Source organism: Heptranchias perlo, chromosome 26 (assembly GCF_035084215.1).
Source record: "Heptranchias perlo isolate sHepPer1 chromosome 26, sHepPer1.hap1, whole genome shotgun sequence".
Taxonomy (NCBI): domain Eukaryota; kingdom Metazoa; phylum Chordata; class Chondrichthyes; order Hexanchiformes; family Hexanchidae; genus Heptranchias; species Heptranchias perlo.
The window spans coordinates 37,774,750-37,793,618 of record NC_090350.1 but is presented as its reverse complement, the minus strand read 5'-3'; the positions used below and the strand labels follow the sequence as shown (position 1 = coordinate 37,793,618).

General features: G+C 44.6%; 1 protein-coding gene across 1 annotated transcript in view; it reads left to right on the top strand.

Moving 5' to 3' along the window:
* The first annotated feature begins 1,591 nt into the window (after nucleotides 1-1,591).
* Nucleotides 1,592-18,869, top strand: part of LOC137342705 (glutathione hydrolase 1 proenzyme-like) — a 43,144-nt gene continuing 25,866 nt past the window's right edge. Inside the window, exons 1-6 of the mRNA XM_068006829.1 lie at nucleotides 1,592-1,925; nucleotides 4,574-4,729; nucleotides 7,201-7,331; nucleotides 10,528-10,596; nucleotides 15,034-15,226; nucleotides 18,234-18,397. Of these exons, the coding sequence (XP_067862930.1) occupies nucleotides 1,789-1,925; nucleotides 4,574-4,729; nucleotides 7,201-7,331; nucleotides 10,528-10,596; nucleotides 15,034-15,226; nucleotides 18,234-18,397 (850 nt within the window). The 5' untranslated portion in view covers nucleotides 1,592-1,788. The remainder of the gene's footprint in view (nucleotides 1,926-4,573; nucleotides 4,730-7,200; nucleotides 7,332-10,527; nucleotides 10,597-15,033; nucleotides 15,227-18,233; nucleotides 18,398-18,869) is intronic.

The window sequence follows — 18,869 nt, the reverse complement described above, 5'->3', positions numbered from 1 at the left end:
GGTATTTAAAATCATGAAAGGTTTTGATAGAGTAAATAAGGAGAAACTGTTTCCAGTGGCAGAAGGGTCAGTAACCAGAGGACACAGATTTAAGGTGATCAGCAAAAGAGCCAGAGGCAACATGAGGAAATATTTTTTTACGCAGCGAGTTGTAATGATCTGGAATGCACTGCCTGAAAGGGTGGTGGAAGTAGATTCAATAATAACTTTCAAAAGGGAATTGGATAAATACTTGAAGGGAAAAAAATTAGAGGTTTAGGGGGAAAGAGCAGGGGAATGGGACTAATTGGATAGCTCTTTCAAAGAGCCGGCACAGGCAAGATGGGCCAAATGGCCTCCTATTATGATACTATACACAGGCAACACTACAGCATAATGAGAGGAGTTTCTCTGATTGTTAGAAATCGCAAACATAAGAAATCTTCACACCATGTTCACAATGCCTCTAACACCCAGTGACTGGACGAAAGCTTCCCTCGTGTCCTGTCATAAATATTTACATATCTGCAACATTTTTGGGAAAGTATGTATAAATTTATAGAAAATTTAAATCACAATTTCATAAAGGCAAAGGTTTCTAAAATAATTGATGAACTGAAATTCCATGGATGAGTTTTGTGGGAGTACAATTCTTACATATTAAAGATGAAAGTTACAGGGGCAAAACACTAAATAAAACAGCTCTTTTCTCTAGAAAAAGAAGACTGCAAGGTGACCTGAAAAAGGTCTTTAAAATTATAAAGGGTTCCACTAGGGTAGACGTAGAGAAGATGTTTCGACTTGTGGACGAGTCCAAAACTAGGTGCCATAAATATAAGATAGTCACTAATTAATCCAATAAGGAATTCAGGAGAAACTTCTTTACTCAGAGAGTGGTGAGAATGTGGAATTCGCTACAACATGGAGTGGTTGAGGAGAAATAGCATAGATATGTTTAAGGTGATGCTAGATAAGTACATGTGGGAGAAGGGAATAGAAGAGTATGGCGATAGGGTGAGATGAAGAGGGGTGGGAGGAGGCTCGTGCGGAGCGTAAACACGGCATTGACCTTTTGAGCCGAATGGCCTGTTTCTGTGCTGTAAATTCTATTTAATTCAATGTAAGACAACTAAAATTAGGGTCAATTTATTCGTGTATCAATGCAATTATTATTAGGGCTAAAATAGAAAGTGCTGCAAATACTGTGCAGATCAGGCAGCATTTGAGAAGAGCAAAGACAGGTTAACGTTTCGAGTACAACCTACAGTACGTTAAAACATTAACATCTTTTTTCTTGTTACAGTTGCTGATGGACCTGCTGTGTGTTTCCAGCATTTTCTGTTTTTTGTTTCAGCTTTCCAGCATTTGCAGTTCTTTTCTCTTTTTATCTGTGCTTTAACAGAATATTGTACTTGTCCAGATGACCCAGACTCAATCCCTCCCGCATATTCTGAAGCATAATTATGATTCTGTCAAGAGTATTACTCCTTACCCTCCCCCACAATTATCTGTACAGTGTTCACAATGCTGTTTCTAATTGGCTAAATGTTAATCCAATAATAACCAATGTTGCAGTTAGGTAGGCTGTTGACATCAATATCAGAATCAGAAATCTCTTCATTTCAATCCCACTGGAACATCAACTTTTATTTTCAAAGCAACTGTTGCAAAGCGATCGTCATGGTGATTTGAGGGCAGAGTCACAAATGATTGTTGTCGATCGAGAGAAAGGAGGAACTGTTCATGTGAAGTGAAGGCCTCAGTCAGAGAAAATCTATGCTGCACTGAACTTATTAAAGGAAAGTAAAAATGGTTGACGTAAATCCGACTGAAATCAGTGGACCTGGTGAGGACGGTGGTTCGAACACAATCCCGCTACAATCTGGGATTAAACAGGGTGATACCGACAACCCTGCAAGAACCGACTCTGGAAAATTGAAAAACAGGTAAATATACTTTTCTCCTCCTCTCTCGTCCCAAAGGCGCCGATTGGCATTGGGGTAGACACAACTGGTAGTTCTTCACATGTGAGCCCGAAGACCGAGTGTGGAGCAGGGACATTAGATCCCCTGCTGCTGACTCAGCTGAGATCATTAGAATCGGCACAGACCAGGAACGGCTCCGGAAGCTTCCTGGCCTGTTAAGTCTCAGTAGCGGTAGTCAGTGGCATGTACCCACCGAGGCCATTGGGAGAAGCTTGGCATTTTATGTTTAATTTACTGCAACAAATGTTTTTGTTAATTGTTTAATTTAAGATAACTTTAAAGAAAGAAAGAAATTGCTTTTCTAAAGTGCCGTTTACGACCTCAGGACGTCCCAAAGCACTTTACAGCCAATGAAGTAATTCTGAAGTGTAGTCACTGTTGTAATGTTGGAATCGCGGCAGCCAGTTTGCGCACAGCAAGATCCCACAAACAGCAATAAGGTAAATGAACAGATAATCTGTTTTTTTTAGTGGTGTTGGTTGAGGGATAAATATTGGCCAGGACACTGGGGAGAACTCCCCTGATCTTCAGATAAATTGAATCCTGATATGTTCAAGATTGCCACAAACTCCAGAACCAGGGGACACAGGCTGGAGCTTAGACGAGTGCCTCCGTTTTCAAGACATGTAAAAAAAAACTTAATTGAATATTTTATTTCATTTAGGCTATTTTTTTGTAATTGGCAAACTTTCCCCTGACGGCTATTGGGGAAATTCAAGCCAAGTGATCTATAGCAGTTATACCAAATTAAACCATGCTAGTGCTGAACAGGGCACTTATTTATATCATGGGTTGGGGACGAGGAGTGCACAGCAATATGGGTAAGTGCACCACAGTAAAGGCCAGAGAAAATTGGGAGAGCTCAAGAATGCATCAGGTCAGGTGGAGAATTCAACACCAGGCAGTCTTGTGAGCACGGAAGAGGCTGCTCATGTAATAAAGGGTCAGAGGTCTCCCTCCTTAACTGTCTTCAGACATCGTTAGAGCCTCTTCTCATTACCAAGTTGAGATGAAAAAGATGGTAGAAATGGACACAAACCATTTATTCGATCAGAGCGGCAGGTTAACAAACAATGCAGGAGGCACCGCCTTGCTTGTTGCAGCAAGGGCAGGCTTTGACTTTCAAGTGCGACAGACTGAATATCTCATCTGGGCGCAATCGGGCTCCTGACAATGTGGATGAGATAACGCTTCCTGCACGAGCGTCCATCTGCTCGATGGCTTCTCCCCCCTCTCCTCTACTGAAGGAGTTGGCTCTTGCAGGATACGGTTTCATGGGCTCCTGCACCGCTCTGGTGCCTTGACCCAGAGGCCTCTCCACGTGCGTGAGCTTAGTTATTGAGTGTGAGAAGGCTACTTGACCGTGGTCAGCAACATAGCCGAGGCCAATCCTGTCCTCATCCGAAATCCACGGGTACGCTTTCTGGCACGGGTCACTAGGTAGCAATCGGGAGCAGAAACCCTGCCTGAGTCTCCCCACCACCCCCCACTAGCTTGGGGGCACTGAGGCCAATTGCAGCACCTCAACCACTGCCACAGCGGAGATCAGCTAACTCAGCACAAGTTGTGACTCGAATTTGGGACTTTTTGGTCTTGTATGGTTTAGTGCTACATGACCCAGTGCCTTTCCAGGGGATGTCCCATCCCAGGAATGTGTATCACCGCCAAAGGTATTTAAAACAATCCAAACACATTGAATCGGGGACTACAGGAGAAAAGCAAAGAGAAGACGACCAAGACCGCTAAAGTGGTGAGAGGTGACCAACGGTGACGAGAGGTTTTGGAGATTGACTCAATATAGGGTGACATTGACCGAGAGGCCCAAATGTAAGGTGTGAGAGGCTATTACAGAACTTCATTATACATACAGTACAAAGTTAGGAAAAGGTTGAAGAAGGGTGAGATGATGTTTGCTCGGAAATAGTGACAATAGTGAAAAAAGTCACGGGAGATCATTTTCACTTTGGGAGCGGACTGAAAGCTGGCGATTGTGGATCGACACCTGTTACACACCCCGCCCGATTTTCCTGTCCCCAATGAGTAACAGACGGCCGATCCACAACTGCCTGTTTTCCACACATTGTTTTCCAGTCCACTAACGTGGCAAGATCATTACGTCTGTCATGGTTTAATGATTAGACTTTGCTTAGCTATTTGGAGGAAGGTCTCCAATATTTGGTATTTATAAGGAACGAGTTTGCCATTTCGCTAAAACGATGAACAACGAAATAACCTTTTCCCAGTCCCTGCAATAGTCTAGAAATGACTGTTGGTGATTATAGTGGACAAACATTTAGCACGTTCATTTGACATTTCTCTGTCCACTATTCTAATGGAGGCGTTAGCCCATTTAATATAGTAACACTTGCAGCTAGAGGAATATTTTGCCATAAACCTTCATCCAGTAACACACCAAAAGTAATTTCTAGCTTATCATCTCTCCTACAAATTTACACGTTTGTTTATACTACAGCCACAAACTTAAGAACATTGGACAATAAGTAGCTTACTGTGCAATTACCATCCACACAACATCTTGGTTTGATAAGTCTGATTGTTAATATTGATTGATTGGAAGCTAATCAGTGATACCTTAGTTCTTATTCCAGGAAGAAGATGTGCTGCGTGACTGGGATTCTTCTCATTATCATTGTTGTTATTAGTGTCGGAGCAATTGTACATCTGGTTTGGAGATGTAAGGCCTGTGTGTTTCATACGAACACAGCTGTAGCTTCAGATGCAGCACCTTGCTCTAAAATCGGCAGGTAAGCCTCAATATTACTTTATGAATCTTGGGGTGAGGAAACAGTGTTATCTAAAATATATTGAAATCCTTGAGTTGCTAATGCTGTCACACCCCTAGAAGTGGCACTGCAACCTCTTAAATAATACAAAACGAGGGGTGTACACTCCCGTGTCCCCTCTATAGTTGGTCACATATCCAGGGACGGGCCTGTACGTACGTGCTATTGTGCTCAACTGTCTTTCTTTTCAGGGGGGCTACCCATGAGATCTGAGTTGCTTGACTGCTTAGCCAAAAGCAGCAGTGTCCACGGCCTCTGCTGGGAAGCTGGGACATCCTTGCCCATTCCCTGCTCCTGCAGCTCCCCCATGTTCTGTGAATCACCCAGTGCTTTATCCTCACAGAGACGTCTCCCCCCCGGTGAAAGTATCTGAGCTGGTGTATGGGAAGAAGAAAGCAACTGACACAGGGGGTGATATCGAAAGGGTTGAGGCAGAAGAACATGGGGTAGGATCTTGATCCAGGGTCTTTTGTGAGGCCTGTTGCTCATCTTCCTCCTCTTCATCCTCATTATCAGCTTCATCGAGGTCAACAATGAAGAAATTTCTTCCCTCTTCATCCTGCTCATCATTTTCTTCCTCTTCATCTTCCTCTGCCATTTACTCCCCAACACCCCCCCCCCCCCCGCCCCGCAATCTGCAGGAAATAAAGTCATAAACAAAGAATGGGTGAGCATAACCCTCAGGGATTAATCAGACAGTAAATGTTGAGGAAGCTTCTGGCTGTTTGCTGCCACACATGGTGAATGTCTAGATCCCACCAACCTGCAGCTTGCACTGCCCCACCAATCTCTCCACTTCCCCAACAGCTTCATCACCTGCTTCTCATAGGTGGGTCAGCTCTCGAATGTCCAGTATCCCCCCCTCCCAATATTTAGTGCATTAGGTGAAAGCGAAAATGTGAAGCTTTTGTCTCCCCCCACCCCACAAAGCTGGGATAGAGTTCTACAGACACGGTAACCCTCCAGCATCTTGACCAAGTGGCCCGCTTTATGCGTAAGCTTAAAGAGGCTCTTTGCCCCTTGGACAATGCCTGGCCTGATCTAGTTCTCACCTGACATCCACACGCTCACACTTTCCAGCCGGGGGGACCGGGGCGGGGCGGGGAGTGCGGTGGGGCGGGGTGGGGCGGGGAGTGCGGTGGGGCGGGGGGTGCGTGGGGCGGGGTGGGGGCACGGTGGTCCATGTTCAGCAATGAGGAGCAGGACCACTCAGCTCACTTTCTCCCTTACACTCCACCCCACCACACGCTCTTCTGGAGCTTTGCCTGATTTGCCTTTGGAGTGAAACTTTGCCTGACCTTTTCTCAGGAGACTGAATGGGTTGGGAATAACTTATGATGGGGTGGATTGTGCACGATCCGTGGAGAGATCGTGCTTGATGGAGCAAGTGGACTTTGCCCATTACATGTTTCTTTATGCTATTACGCTGGTACATTAGCAGAATTACTTCTACAGGTGCACTTACATTATAAATATAGTCATGATGTGGAGATGCCGGTGATGGACTGGGGTTGACAATTGTAAACAATTTTACAACACCAAGTTATAGTCCAGCAATTTTATTTTAAATTCACAAGCTTTTGGAGGCTTCCCCCTTCGTCAGGTGAACGATGTTCACCTGACGAAGGGGGAAGCCTCCGAAAGCTTGTGAATTTAAAATAAAATTGCTGGACTATAACTTGGTGTTGTAAAATTGTTTACAATTATAAATATAGTTTTAGTACAAAACAGTTTTGCTTCACAGCGACCTTGCAGTTACAGTGTAAATGCAGCCTGAACCTAAAATCAAAGCCTGGCCGGCCATCAGAGTGAAGTGGAGTGAGACTTGCTAGCTTTCACTTTGGAGGCAGTTCAGGTCTTAAAATCTGAATTAGATTATACAAGTTTAGGGATGTTGCAAAGCTAAAGCTGATGCTAAACTTGCAGTGTAAATTGACCCTAATTCTTTCTGTAGTTCCTAGCTAGCAGTGGCTTCATAAACTGCAGTAATATTGTGGACATATCTGTACTGCCAGTGCTGTAAGAGCCAGGTCCTATGTTCGTCACAGTACCCTGATTCGCATAGTTAAATGAGGGTCCCGCCTGATTTAGGCGGGCAGCAGGGCCGCCCTTGTAAAGGCCCCAGGCAAAATGGCGGCGGGCGGGATCAGAGTGGTAATGGGTGGTTAATGCAGCACTCCGATTTTATGGCCGTTATTGCCCCACTTCCGTGGGTGGAGCAAGTTAAAACTGATGTCAAAAGGGAATTGGATAAATACTTGAAAAGGAAAAATTTCCAGAGGTACGGGAGAAAGAACAGGGGAGTGGGACTCATTGGATGGCTCTCTCAATGAGCCAGAACAGACATGATGGGCCAAATGGCCTCCTTCTATGCTGTATGATTCTATGTGCCAGGTGTTCGGCTGTTGAACTTTTTCATTTCTTTGTTCCAGGGACATCTTGAAGTGCAATGGATCAGTGGTCGATGCAGCCATCACAGCACTGCTCTGTGTTGGGCTGGTGAATGCACACAGTATGGGCATTGGAGGAGGCCTGATCCTCACTGTATATAATGCATCAACAGGTTAACCTCATATTCATTCAGCTGATATTGTTAATGGTTCCCTCTCCTCAGGTACCGTCCGCCTCCCCTTCAAATCTGCCATCATCACACCCCCTCCTCAAAAAACCCACCCTTGACTCCTCTGTCCTTGCAAACTACCGCCCCCATCTCCAACCTCCTTTTCCTCTCCAAAGTCCTTGAATGTGTTGTCACCTCTCAAATCCATGACCATCTTTCCTGCAATTCCATGTTTGAATCCCTCCAATCAGGTTTCCACCCCTCCACAGTACTGAAACGGCTCTTATCAAAGTAATAAATGACATCCTATGTGACTGTGACGATGGTAAACTATCCCTCCTCATCCCTCTCGACCTGACTGCAGCCTTTGACAAGGTTGACCGCACCACCCTCCTCCAACGCCACTCCTCCGTCGTCCAGCTGGGTGGGACTCCATTCTTATCTTTCCAGTCTTAGCCAGAAAATCACCTGCAATGGCTTCTCTTCCTGCTTCCACACTGTTCCTCTGGAGTCCCCCAAGGATCCATCCTTGGCCCCCTCCTATTTCTCATCTACATGCTGCCCCTCGGCGACACCATCCAAAAACACGTCAGATTCCGCATGTACGCTGACGACACTCAGCTCTATCTCACCACCACCTCCATCGACCCTACCACTGTCTCTCATTTGTCACATTGCTTGACCAAATTGAATGAGCAAAAATTTTCTCCAACTAAATGGTGGGAAGACCAAAGCCATTGTCTTTGGTCCCTGCTGCAAACTCCGTTCCCTAGCTACCGACTCCATCCCGCTCCCTGGCCACGGTTTGAGACTGAACCAGACCGTTTGCAACTGTGGTGTTCTATTTGACCCTGAGATGAGCTTCCGACCATATATCCACTCCATCACCAAGACCGCCTAATTCCACCAACGTAACCACCTGTCCCCGCCCCTGCCTCAGCTCATCTGCTGCTGAAACCCTCATCCATGCCTTTGTTACCTCCAGACTCGACCATTCCAATGCTCTCCTGGCCGGCCTCCCATCTTCCACCCTCCATAAACTTGAGCTCGTCCAAAACTCTGCTGCCCGTATCCTAACTCGCACCAAGCCCAGTTCTCCCATCACCCCCGTGCTCGCTGACCTACATTGGCTCCCGGTCCGGGAACGCCTCGATTTTAAAATTCTCATCCATGTTTTCAAATCCCTCCGTGGCCTCACCCCTCCCTATCTCTGTAACCTCCTCCGGCCCTACAACCCTCCGAGATCTCTGCGCTCCTCCAGTTCTTGCCTCTTGCGCATCCTCGATTTTAATCGCTCCACCATTGGCGGCCGTGCCTTCAGCTGCCTAGGCCCTAAGCTCTAGGATTCCCTCCCTAAACCTCTCCGCCTCTCTCTCCTCCTTTAAGACGCTCCTTAAAACCTACCTCTTTGACCAAGCTTTTGGTCACCTGTCATAATATCTCCTTATGTGGCCCGGTGTCAAATTTTGTTTGATAATCGCTCCTGTGAAGCACCTTGGGACGTTTTACTACGTTAAAAGCGCTATATAAATCCAAGTTGTTGTTGTTGTTCATTTGAACATTTCCTTTTTTTTTATTCTTGCCTGCTAATTTTTCAGCCAATCTGAATACATTTAAAAGGAATAAAATTAGAAATGGAGGAACATTGTGCTAAGAAATTGCTTTACTTTTAATTTCTTTCTCTCATTTTCTTTCTTTCTTTCTCTCTCACTCTCTCTCTTTCTCTACTTCACTGGCATGGTGTAACTCACAACAGCTTTTGCCTCTCGGATTATTTAAATTAGTATTGTGGTTGCATCTCCATTCATGGTATTAAAGCAGCTCTGGCAAAAAGTGTACCTGGTAAGTTATCATTCAAATGCTTGACTTATGTACATTTTATATCTGCGTGTGTAAGGGAGAGGAAGACGCTTGGTTATCAGAGTCACAGCCTTAGCTCTGGTCCTTGAGTTCATCTTGCTTCAAAATCTGATTGTACAGTTCAGGTGGACCAGTTTATAGAAATACATTTGTGTAGCACCTTAACACATCTCACAATTAATTATGTTGAATGAAGCGTAGCGATGTTGCTATGTAGACAAACTTCTGGCACACAGAATGATCCCACAACCAACACATTAAAAGCACTATATAACTGCAATTTGTTGAGATGAATAAGCAGTTAATCTATTCTTGCTGGTGCAGGCTGAGGGTGGAACGTTGGCCTGGACACACTGTTATGTGATCTTTAACATCGAAAGTTCACTAGATTAATTCCTGGGATGAGAAGATTGTCCTATGAGGAGAGGTTGAGTAGAATGGACCTATACTCTCTGGAGTTTAGAAGAGTGAGAGGTGATCTCATTGAAACATGTAAGATTATGAGAGGGCTTGACGTGGTAGATGTTGAGAGGTTGTTTCCCCTGGCTGGAGAATCTAGAACTAGGGGGCATGGTCGCAGGGTAAGGGATCAGACATTTAAGACTGAGATGAGGAGGCATTTCTTCACTGAGAGGGTTGTGAATCTTTGGAATTCTCTACCCCAGAGGGCTATGGATGCTGAGTCGTTGAGTATATTCAAGGCTGAGATAGATTAGATTTTTGGACTCTAGGGGAATCAAGGGATATGGAAATCGGGTGGGAAAGTGGAGTTGAGGTTGAAGATCAGCCATGATCTGATTGAATGGCGGAGCAGGTTCGAGGGGCCATATGGCCTACTCCTGCTCCTTTTTCTTACTTAACTGAAAAAACGGTTTTAACATCTCCTCTGATTGTCACCTCCGATAATGCAGAACTCCCTCCAGTGCTCCAATGGAGAGTTTGCGTAATTTAAATGCTCAAATCCTGGAGGAGAGTTTGAACCCACAACCTGCTGACTCGAGATGAGAGTGGTACCAACCGAGTCAAGCTGCCAATGCAATTTTATTTTTTGGTGGAGCACATTATAAAGCAGCAAATCTCTCCACAAGGTGGAAGGGAAACGCAGTTTAATTCTGCAACTTGCACAGTCTGCCCATCGATTTTTGGAGCATCACTGAAAGCAGCAGCGTAAATGACAACAGCCCAGACTGTCTGACTCTCCCAGCTGATGGAGGAAGCAAGGTGGCAAAAAGTGAAAGAGAGGAACCTAAATGTGGAAATTACCGTGGAAATGTGTAAAAAAGGTAAAACTCAAAAAGGGATCCAATTTAACTTTTAATAATTTTATGTTGCTCTTCAGGAAAGGTTGAAATTATTAATTCAAGAGAAGTGGCTCCAGAGCGAGAAATGTCCAGAAACTTAGTAACAGGTAAGCAATAGGATTCAAGAGTGAGACACTGTCAACTCAGACTTGTTTTGGCAATATGCAAAATAAACACGTCTCTGGATTGCAACAGAACTGAATACCGTTTTGAGTCATGAAGTTCTTAAGAAAATTAAGTGCTAGCTTGCTCCCACATCGTTAGATAAAATATTAGACAAAATATATTCACAAGCCTTAATTCTACCTAGCATTTACCGGTGCTAAAGCATTTGCACAGACTAATTGTTCTACAGGTTCTGTTGACGGCTGAACATGATGGATGCAGCAATATCGCTTCTTTGGTTCACTTCTATGGTAATATTATTATCTCAGTGGTTGTCATTTCCTCGGCGATAAACTGTTTCAAGCGGTCGATGGTATTATAAAAATGATATAGAGGCACTGGAGAGGGCGCAAGAAAGATTCACAGGGATGATGCCGGAACTGAGAGGATATACTTATCAGGAATGGATAACAGGCTGGGGCTCTTTTCTCTAGGAAAGTAAAGACTGAGGAGTGACCTGATAGAGGTCTTTAAGATTATGAAAGGGTTTGATAGGGTAGACGTAGAGAAGATGTTTCCACTTGTGGGGGAGACCAAAACTAGGGCCATAAGCATAAGATAGTCACTAATAAATCCAATAGAGAATTCAGGAGAAATTTCTTTACCCAGAGAGTGATTAGAATGTGGAACTCGCTACCACATGGAGTAGTTGAGGTGAATAGCATAGATGCATGAAAGGGGAAGCACAAGAGGGAGAAAGGAATAGAAGGATATGCTGATAGGATTAGATGAAGAAGGGTGGGAGGAGGCTCCTGTGGAGCATAGACCACTTGGGCCGAATGGCCTGTTTCTGTGCTGTACATTCGATTTAATTCAATGTGTTATTTCTGATTTGCAGACAAGCAGCTTGATGGAGTCCATCAATGGAACTTTCATTTTACGCCAGTTGTTTCTCATTCCAAACTTGGCCGTTTCTTTGGTTCGGCGGCTGAGAGTCTCAGACACTTGTTGTTCATTTTCAGCAAGCACGAATCAGTGATAAAGCTATCACCAACTGGTGACCCAGCCATAATTCTGTCCTTAACTGTGCTGAAGGGTCCTGGGCCATAACGCATCCTCAACCAACCCCTGACCTAATGTGAAAGGCAGTGGTTTGTTGATACCTGTTACGTTTTTGGGTTTTAACACAAGGTATTTCCCGTAAGTGGACCTCACATCCCTGTGAACCAGATAGCACCTTTACCTACCCAATATCTAGATAAATGAGGTGAGACCGAGAGGCCAAACAGAGAACCCTTGTCACTGTGCTTAGTCTTAGTGGGATATATCATATGCGGCCACGTAATCTCCTCAGAAACCGGAAGAACATACATTGTACCTGACTGTGGCTCAAGAATTAAACCATTAGGGAAAACTGTTGAACGTTAAACAGGTAAATGAACAGTACTTAGTACAAACAGCACATTTGCTAATCATGTCATTAACCCTCAACCTAAGATAGACACTTAAAATATAGTCACTTACTTCTTAAATGGCTTTTTCACTAGCATGGAGTCATCTGACTAGCCCTGTCATTGCTGGCTTCAGACTAACTTCTGTCTTTGTGTAATACTGCCCAAGATATAGCTCCAAATTCCTCTGAAGATATCTCAGAACAAAGGATACCAAAACTCTATTTCTCATAACTAAAATAAGGTGATCAAACGTTCACAGGATACAAAAATACAGCTGCCAAACAAAAATATTGGGGTAAATTTTAACCCCACGAACGGGTGGGTTGGAGGTGGGTGAGAAGGTAAAAATTGTAAAAAAGTAAAACCCGCCTCCAACCTGCCCACATCCAGCTTTAATGGAGGCGGGCGACCAATTCGTTCTCAGGAGGCGGGTCAGTCAGTAAAATCGCTTAGGAGGCTGTGGGTCTTCATTTAAATAGGTTTGTTATTTTTAATTCCTGGGGGCCAGGATTCCCGGGCCTTCTGCTTCACATCAGGTAAGAGGAGGTGAGAAGGCCCGGATCGGCAGGTAAGTGTCTTTATTGCACTGCTTGTGAGCCAGGAGGAGCAGGAGTGTTTCCCTCAGGCCCAACAAGCCTACCTGCCGCAATCCCACACATGCAATCGACCGACCCCCACCCCCCCCAACAATCTCTAACCCCCTCCCCCACGATGTCCGACCCCCTGCACGATGTCCGACCTCCCCCACGATCTCCGACCTTCCACCCATGATCTCCGACCTTCCACCCACGATCTCCGACCTCCTCCACGATCTCCGATCTTCCACCCACGATCTCCGACCCACCCCCACGATCTCCCAAAGCCCCCCACTAATCTCCGACCTCCCCCCACGATCTCCGATCTTCCACCCACGATCTCTGACCCCCCCCACGATCTCCGACCCCCCCACGATCTCTGACCACCCCCCTTGATCTCCGACCTCCCCCACGATCTCCGACCTTCCACCTACGATCTCCGACCTTCCACCCATGATCTCCGACCCCCCCCACGATCTCTGACCCCCCCCACGATCTCCCAAAGCCCCCCACAATCTCCGACACCCCCACGATCTCTGAATCCCCCCCACGATCTCTGACCCCCCCCCACGATCTCTGACCCCCACGATGTCCGACCCTCCCCCATGACTGAAATAATAATAGAAAATGCTGGAAATACTCAGCAAGTCAGGCAGCATTTGTGGAGAAAGTAACAGAGTTAATGTTTCAGGTCGATGAGCTTTCATCAGAACTGGAAAAAGTTGAAGATTAAACAATTTTTAAACAAGTACAGAGCCCCCCGATGACTCCCCCCCCCCACCGATGACCCCCCCCCCCACGATGACTCCCCCCCCCCCCCCATGATTGACCTTCCCCCAATCCAAGACTTACCTGCTGGCATCCGGTCTCTGGCTGCTCTCCCGTCTGACTGACAGCCAGCCTGTCAATCTGGCTGGTTGTCAGGCGGGAAACCTACTGAAAAAGAATTGAAAAACGTCCTTACGTCAAAATGGTCAGGACACCTGGGAAAACCATACTTCTGGGTTTCCCATCAGGAAATCCCCCCACCCCACTCTCTCCCCGGCTCCCTGTTAAAATTTATCCCATACTGTAAAGAACAACCCACGGGAAGCTCATCACTGAATAGAATGGCTTGACTCATTGATCAGTTCCAAACACTTTGAATGATCTGATAGAAAAGTCCCTGTATAAGGTCAACAAATCCACGCATATCAAGGCCTTCCTGGTCGTGGGATGTGCATATCAGCCAGTCCGGGTTGCGTATTCTCTGCAGTCTGCAGAAACAGCTGGTAGTAACCAATTTTAAGCTTGTGTGTGCTGTGACCAGCAAGAACGAACCCAATAAATGAGCCACCATAGAGAAAAATGCCTCATTTTTGATACGGTATCCAACGCTGGTACAGTTAAGGTGTCTTTTACCCCAAGTCAATCAGCAACAACCACAAGGCCTTGTGTTTGATAGAATCAAAGGCCTTCTTGAGGCCAACAAGGGCCATGTAATATGGTCCATTGAGCCAATGATAGGTTGATGTTGGAACACAGCCCATTGTTGGCGCCAGTGGCAGTGATGGGTTGATTCTGCTGATCAGGAGCGATATGAAGACTCACTGGAACGGATAGTGGAGGCCCCACAATCCATGGTAATATTGAAGCAGCCTCCTCTCTCCTCCCAAAGAGGGCAATTATTGCTTGCTGCCAGTTGGTGGAATTTGTTCTGCTGCCACATTGCAATGATAGTGTAACTGATCCGCTGTTTTTTCACCATCAAATTTCATTATATTCAGGGTAATAGTGCAACAACCTGGGGCTCTTCCCAGACGAATTTCACCCAAGGGGAGTGAGTCAATATTTGCAAGGGGGGGGGGCTGGGAGTGTGTCAATATTTGCGCAGGTGGGGGTTGCTGGGAGTGTGTCATTATTTGCGGGGGGGGGGGGACTGCAAGATTGTGTCACTATCTGCGGGGGTAGGGGGGTCAGGAGTGTGTCACTATCTGCGGGGGTAGGGGGGTCAGGAGTGTGTCAATATCTGCAGGGGGGCCGGGAGTGTGTCAATATCTGCGGGTGTTGGGGGGGGGGATGAGCATGAGTGTGCCTATAGCTGCGGGGGTGGGGGGAGCCTGGAGTGTGTCAATATCCCCCCTCTCACACAGAAAAGTTAATGACAGCCAGATTACCGATGGCATTGCTCCCAATCCAGATACGCAAGAGAATGACAGGAAACATCATGTGAGTTAATGTCTACTGAAATGCACTTACAAGTCAATGCTACAACTCCATACGGCATTTGACTAAAGTAGCAGAGCAGCATTAGCCAGATCAAGATTTCTTCGGAGCTGCATTATTCATTGACTTATCTTGTCAGAATAGTTTTAACAATTTTATCCCTAAATCTCCCCATTGAACTGATGCTTGTTTCTTTGATGTTCAGGAGGGTCATCAATTGCAGTTCCAGGTGAAATCAGAGGATATGCACTGGCATACCAACGGCACGGCCGGTTACCATGGAAACAATTGTTTGAGCCATCCATTAAACTGGCAAGAAAGGGTTTTCCGGTCGGTAAGAGCCTTGCCGTAGCCCTTGAAACAAATAAAGTGCAAATAGAAGCAAGTGCTTCATTATGGTGAGAATGAGTTCACTTATAGTTAAAAATAATTCACTGCTGTTATCTGATATTTCAACTGACCAAAACTAGAATTCGGAGTGCAGTTTTGGTGTACATGTGTGATACCTGCAATTATTCTATGATTTGAAAATAAAAGCAGAGATAATTCCATGTTAAAACAATATGCTCCCAAATATGAAACAACAGTTGAAGTCTCTGCTCAGGTTATTTCCAATTTGGACATTTTCGGCGCCCTGTTAGAATCTTATCATAGAATCATACAGCACAGAAGGAGGCCATTAGGCCCATCATGCCTGTGCTGGCTCTTTGAAAGAGCTATCCAATTAATCCCACCCCTCACTATGCTCTTCCCCTTAGGCCCTGCAAACTTTTCCTTTTCAGGTATTTATCTAATTCCCCTTTTGAAAGTCACTATTGAATCTGCTTCCACCGCACTTTCAGGCAGTGCATTCCAGATCATAACAACTCGCTGTTGTTTTTGCGACTATCAGCACGTGTGTTGCAGGAGTTGTCATTCACAAGATATATGGGGTTGAGAAAGGTCATTCGGCCCATCTGCTCATCCTTCAAGAAAGGACCTAGAGCTCCCACCCCATCGTCAAGATATGCAGATGTTCCTTAAATAATTCCAGGGTCTTTACCCCACCACTCAACATGGAACATTTTCATTATTCTTTGTGTAAAGGACTTCCTGACATCAGTTCTGAAAGGATGTTTTGCTGATTTGAACCTGTGTTCCTTTGGTTTGATGTCATGGCTTAACTTGAATAACGTTCCTGGGTTAGCTTTCCGATATCATTTACTTTCTTATATACCTCTGTGAGGTCCTTTCTTAACCACCTCCTTTCAAGGCTGAAAAACCCAAGTTTTGCCAGTCGCTCTTTATACTCTGATACTGGGCTTCAGTCTCATGGCTCTTCTGTACACCACCTCCAGGGATTGAGTGTTTCCCTTGTGCCTCAGTGACCAAAACTTGACACAGGACTCAAGGTCTAATCTGACTAGATCATTGCACTTTAGTCTAGTGGGACATCTCTAAGTTCCATGTTGACTTGCTGTCAGCTGTGGCTCAGTGGGAGCAATATTGCCTCCGAGCTAGAAGGTTGTGGGTTCAGGTCCCACTACAGAGACTTGAGCACAAAATCTAGTCTGACATTTCAGTTCTCACTAAAGAAAGGAAGACAAATATAAATAATTTTATTGCGAAAAGATTTTCCAACCTTATGTGCTATCACTTTTACTAGAAGTAGTAGGATTTGAAAGAAAATATTAAACCTGTTTACACAGGTAAAGCAAAAATAAAACTCCAGTCACTAAGTTTTATTTGATTTTTAGCTCTAAATTGTTTTTTCTGATCACCATGAATATCTGATTAACACACTGCATTTTGGATAGAGAAATCCAATTTAGTGGTGCCAGACTGATTACACAGCCAAACATCAAAACACTTCACTGTCGAGCTAATTTAATGCTGTGTTTACAGTACAGAGCTGCCATCAGTGGCCACCCTACATTATAAATGAGGTAGGTCCAGTGCTTGTGTTGGCACAAAATGTCACCTTTATTTTACAGAGTTAATTAGGTGAGTCCGGTCATAATGGGTGTTTTGTATGTTCACCTTACTGTGAAATAAAGCAGCTTAACAATTCGTATTTGACCTTATCTCACCGAGCGTTTGCTTGGTAAGCCTTTGGAGAGGTTAAAGAAGTATATATGCGAAAGACACGAGTATCTGGTTCAGGTCACAAGGGCATACGATTGCTACACCCCCAGGTCCTACTATCACACCAGCAGGTAAAGGGCAGTGTGATCAACTCCCACAAAAGTAAGACACCGAGTCCACTTACAGGATCGACTCACACCATTGTAACCATGACAGTATATATGGCAGACCCAAATTGGTAACCACCTCACTCATAGAAAAGATTTGCTCAACTGCATCAATATGATGCTTCTATTTCCTATACCAGCTTTCTCTGAATGAGGTTGCTAATTTAGAGTCTAACTTGTGTCAGACTATGGGTAGGGCTAGTGATTTGAGGTGATGCAAATCTCACAAACTATCCCATGAGGTTCTATATTTATCACATATAGCAGACTTTGCTAAATAGCAGGGGGGGGGCAATTATAACCTAACTCCACCCAGCAGGAAATCGATGGAATCGTGTTGACTGCCCATTTTACACCAAGCCGATTTTACTGTCGATTGAAGTCAAAATTGGGCTGACCTGAACCCGTCTGTTTCCTGCCCCAGCAGGTTAAGTTAAAATTACACCCCATCATTTTGGGGACAATGTAAATGCCTGTTTCTTAGTGATGACAAGCCACTTGCCACAAGAAGTCATTTTCCCTGACTAAGGACAGTTTTTTTGCTGTGGACTTACGCCTACTTAGAACTGGATCTAGTCTGTCCAAACTCAAGTAATCTGCAGAGAATGTTAAATACGTCCCAGCAGTCTAGATCGGATTCACCCCAATCTCAGGAGAGATATCAAGATTACTTGATTAGACAATTATTACCTTGTCATAATTTATCAATTATCCATCATGTGATCTGTGATTGTCGGTACAGAAACTAACTGAATAAATATCTGCTAGAAAAGACTCCATGATATTAGTTCTCAAAATATTTGTGTAATACTTTATTCTTGGCGTGATTTGATAGTCTATTTAGAAAATACAATGAAGAAAATTTCTGTACTCTGACAGATTTTGCTAGTGTTGTTTTTAACATAGTGTTAACAATTTATAGGAAAATGTATTTTTCTGGATGCTACTAAATAGAAAACGAGGGCATATTCACCAATCCCATACTTCCAGCGGGGAGCCACATTCAAGGGGATCACAGGTTGGAGAATCAGTGCCACAATGTTGTATCCCAACTCCCTTCGAGCATGGTTTCCCACTGGGAGCGTGGAATTGCTGAATTTATCCCATTGTTAACTATACGGAAAACTACTCAATGACAATCTTTCAAAGGCTAAAAATTCTTTTATTTCCACAGTGACGTGTTCTGTGAGAAAAACAGCAAAAGAATTTTGAACGAAAATGAAATAATATATTTTCCACAATTAGCCACTACATTGCAAATGATAGCAGATAACGGACCGGACGCATTTTATGATGGACCCGTTGCAGAGGATATTGTTCAGTGTGTCAGTCAATCAGGTATGTACATTCCCATCCCTCACTGCCTGGATTCATGTCGTATTATTACAGGGGGTTGAGAGACCAATCTATCAAATTCAGTCACATCCTGAATCAATCTATTTCCAGTGGTTTTTTTCTATGTTTCTCACTTAGAAGCGAATACATTCTGGATTCAGTCTTTAATAAAATATAATACTCTGTCCAGAATCTTCTGAAAAACATTTAGCAGTGCTATTGATATCTGCATATGATTCAATTGCATTTCACGAGAGATTTCAATTCAGCTTCCTTTTAAAAATTATTTGTTCTCTGGATGTGGGCGATGTTGGCAAGGCCGCTCATATTGACCATCTCTAGTTGCGCTGAGAAGATGGTGGTGGGCCTTGTCCTTGAACTGCTGCAGTCTTTGCAATGATAGTGTTCCCATGGTGGTGTTAGCTAGGAAATTCCAAGATTTTGACCCAGCAACAATGAAGAACGTATATCCAAG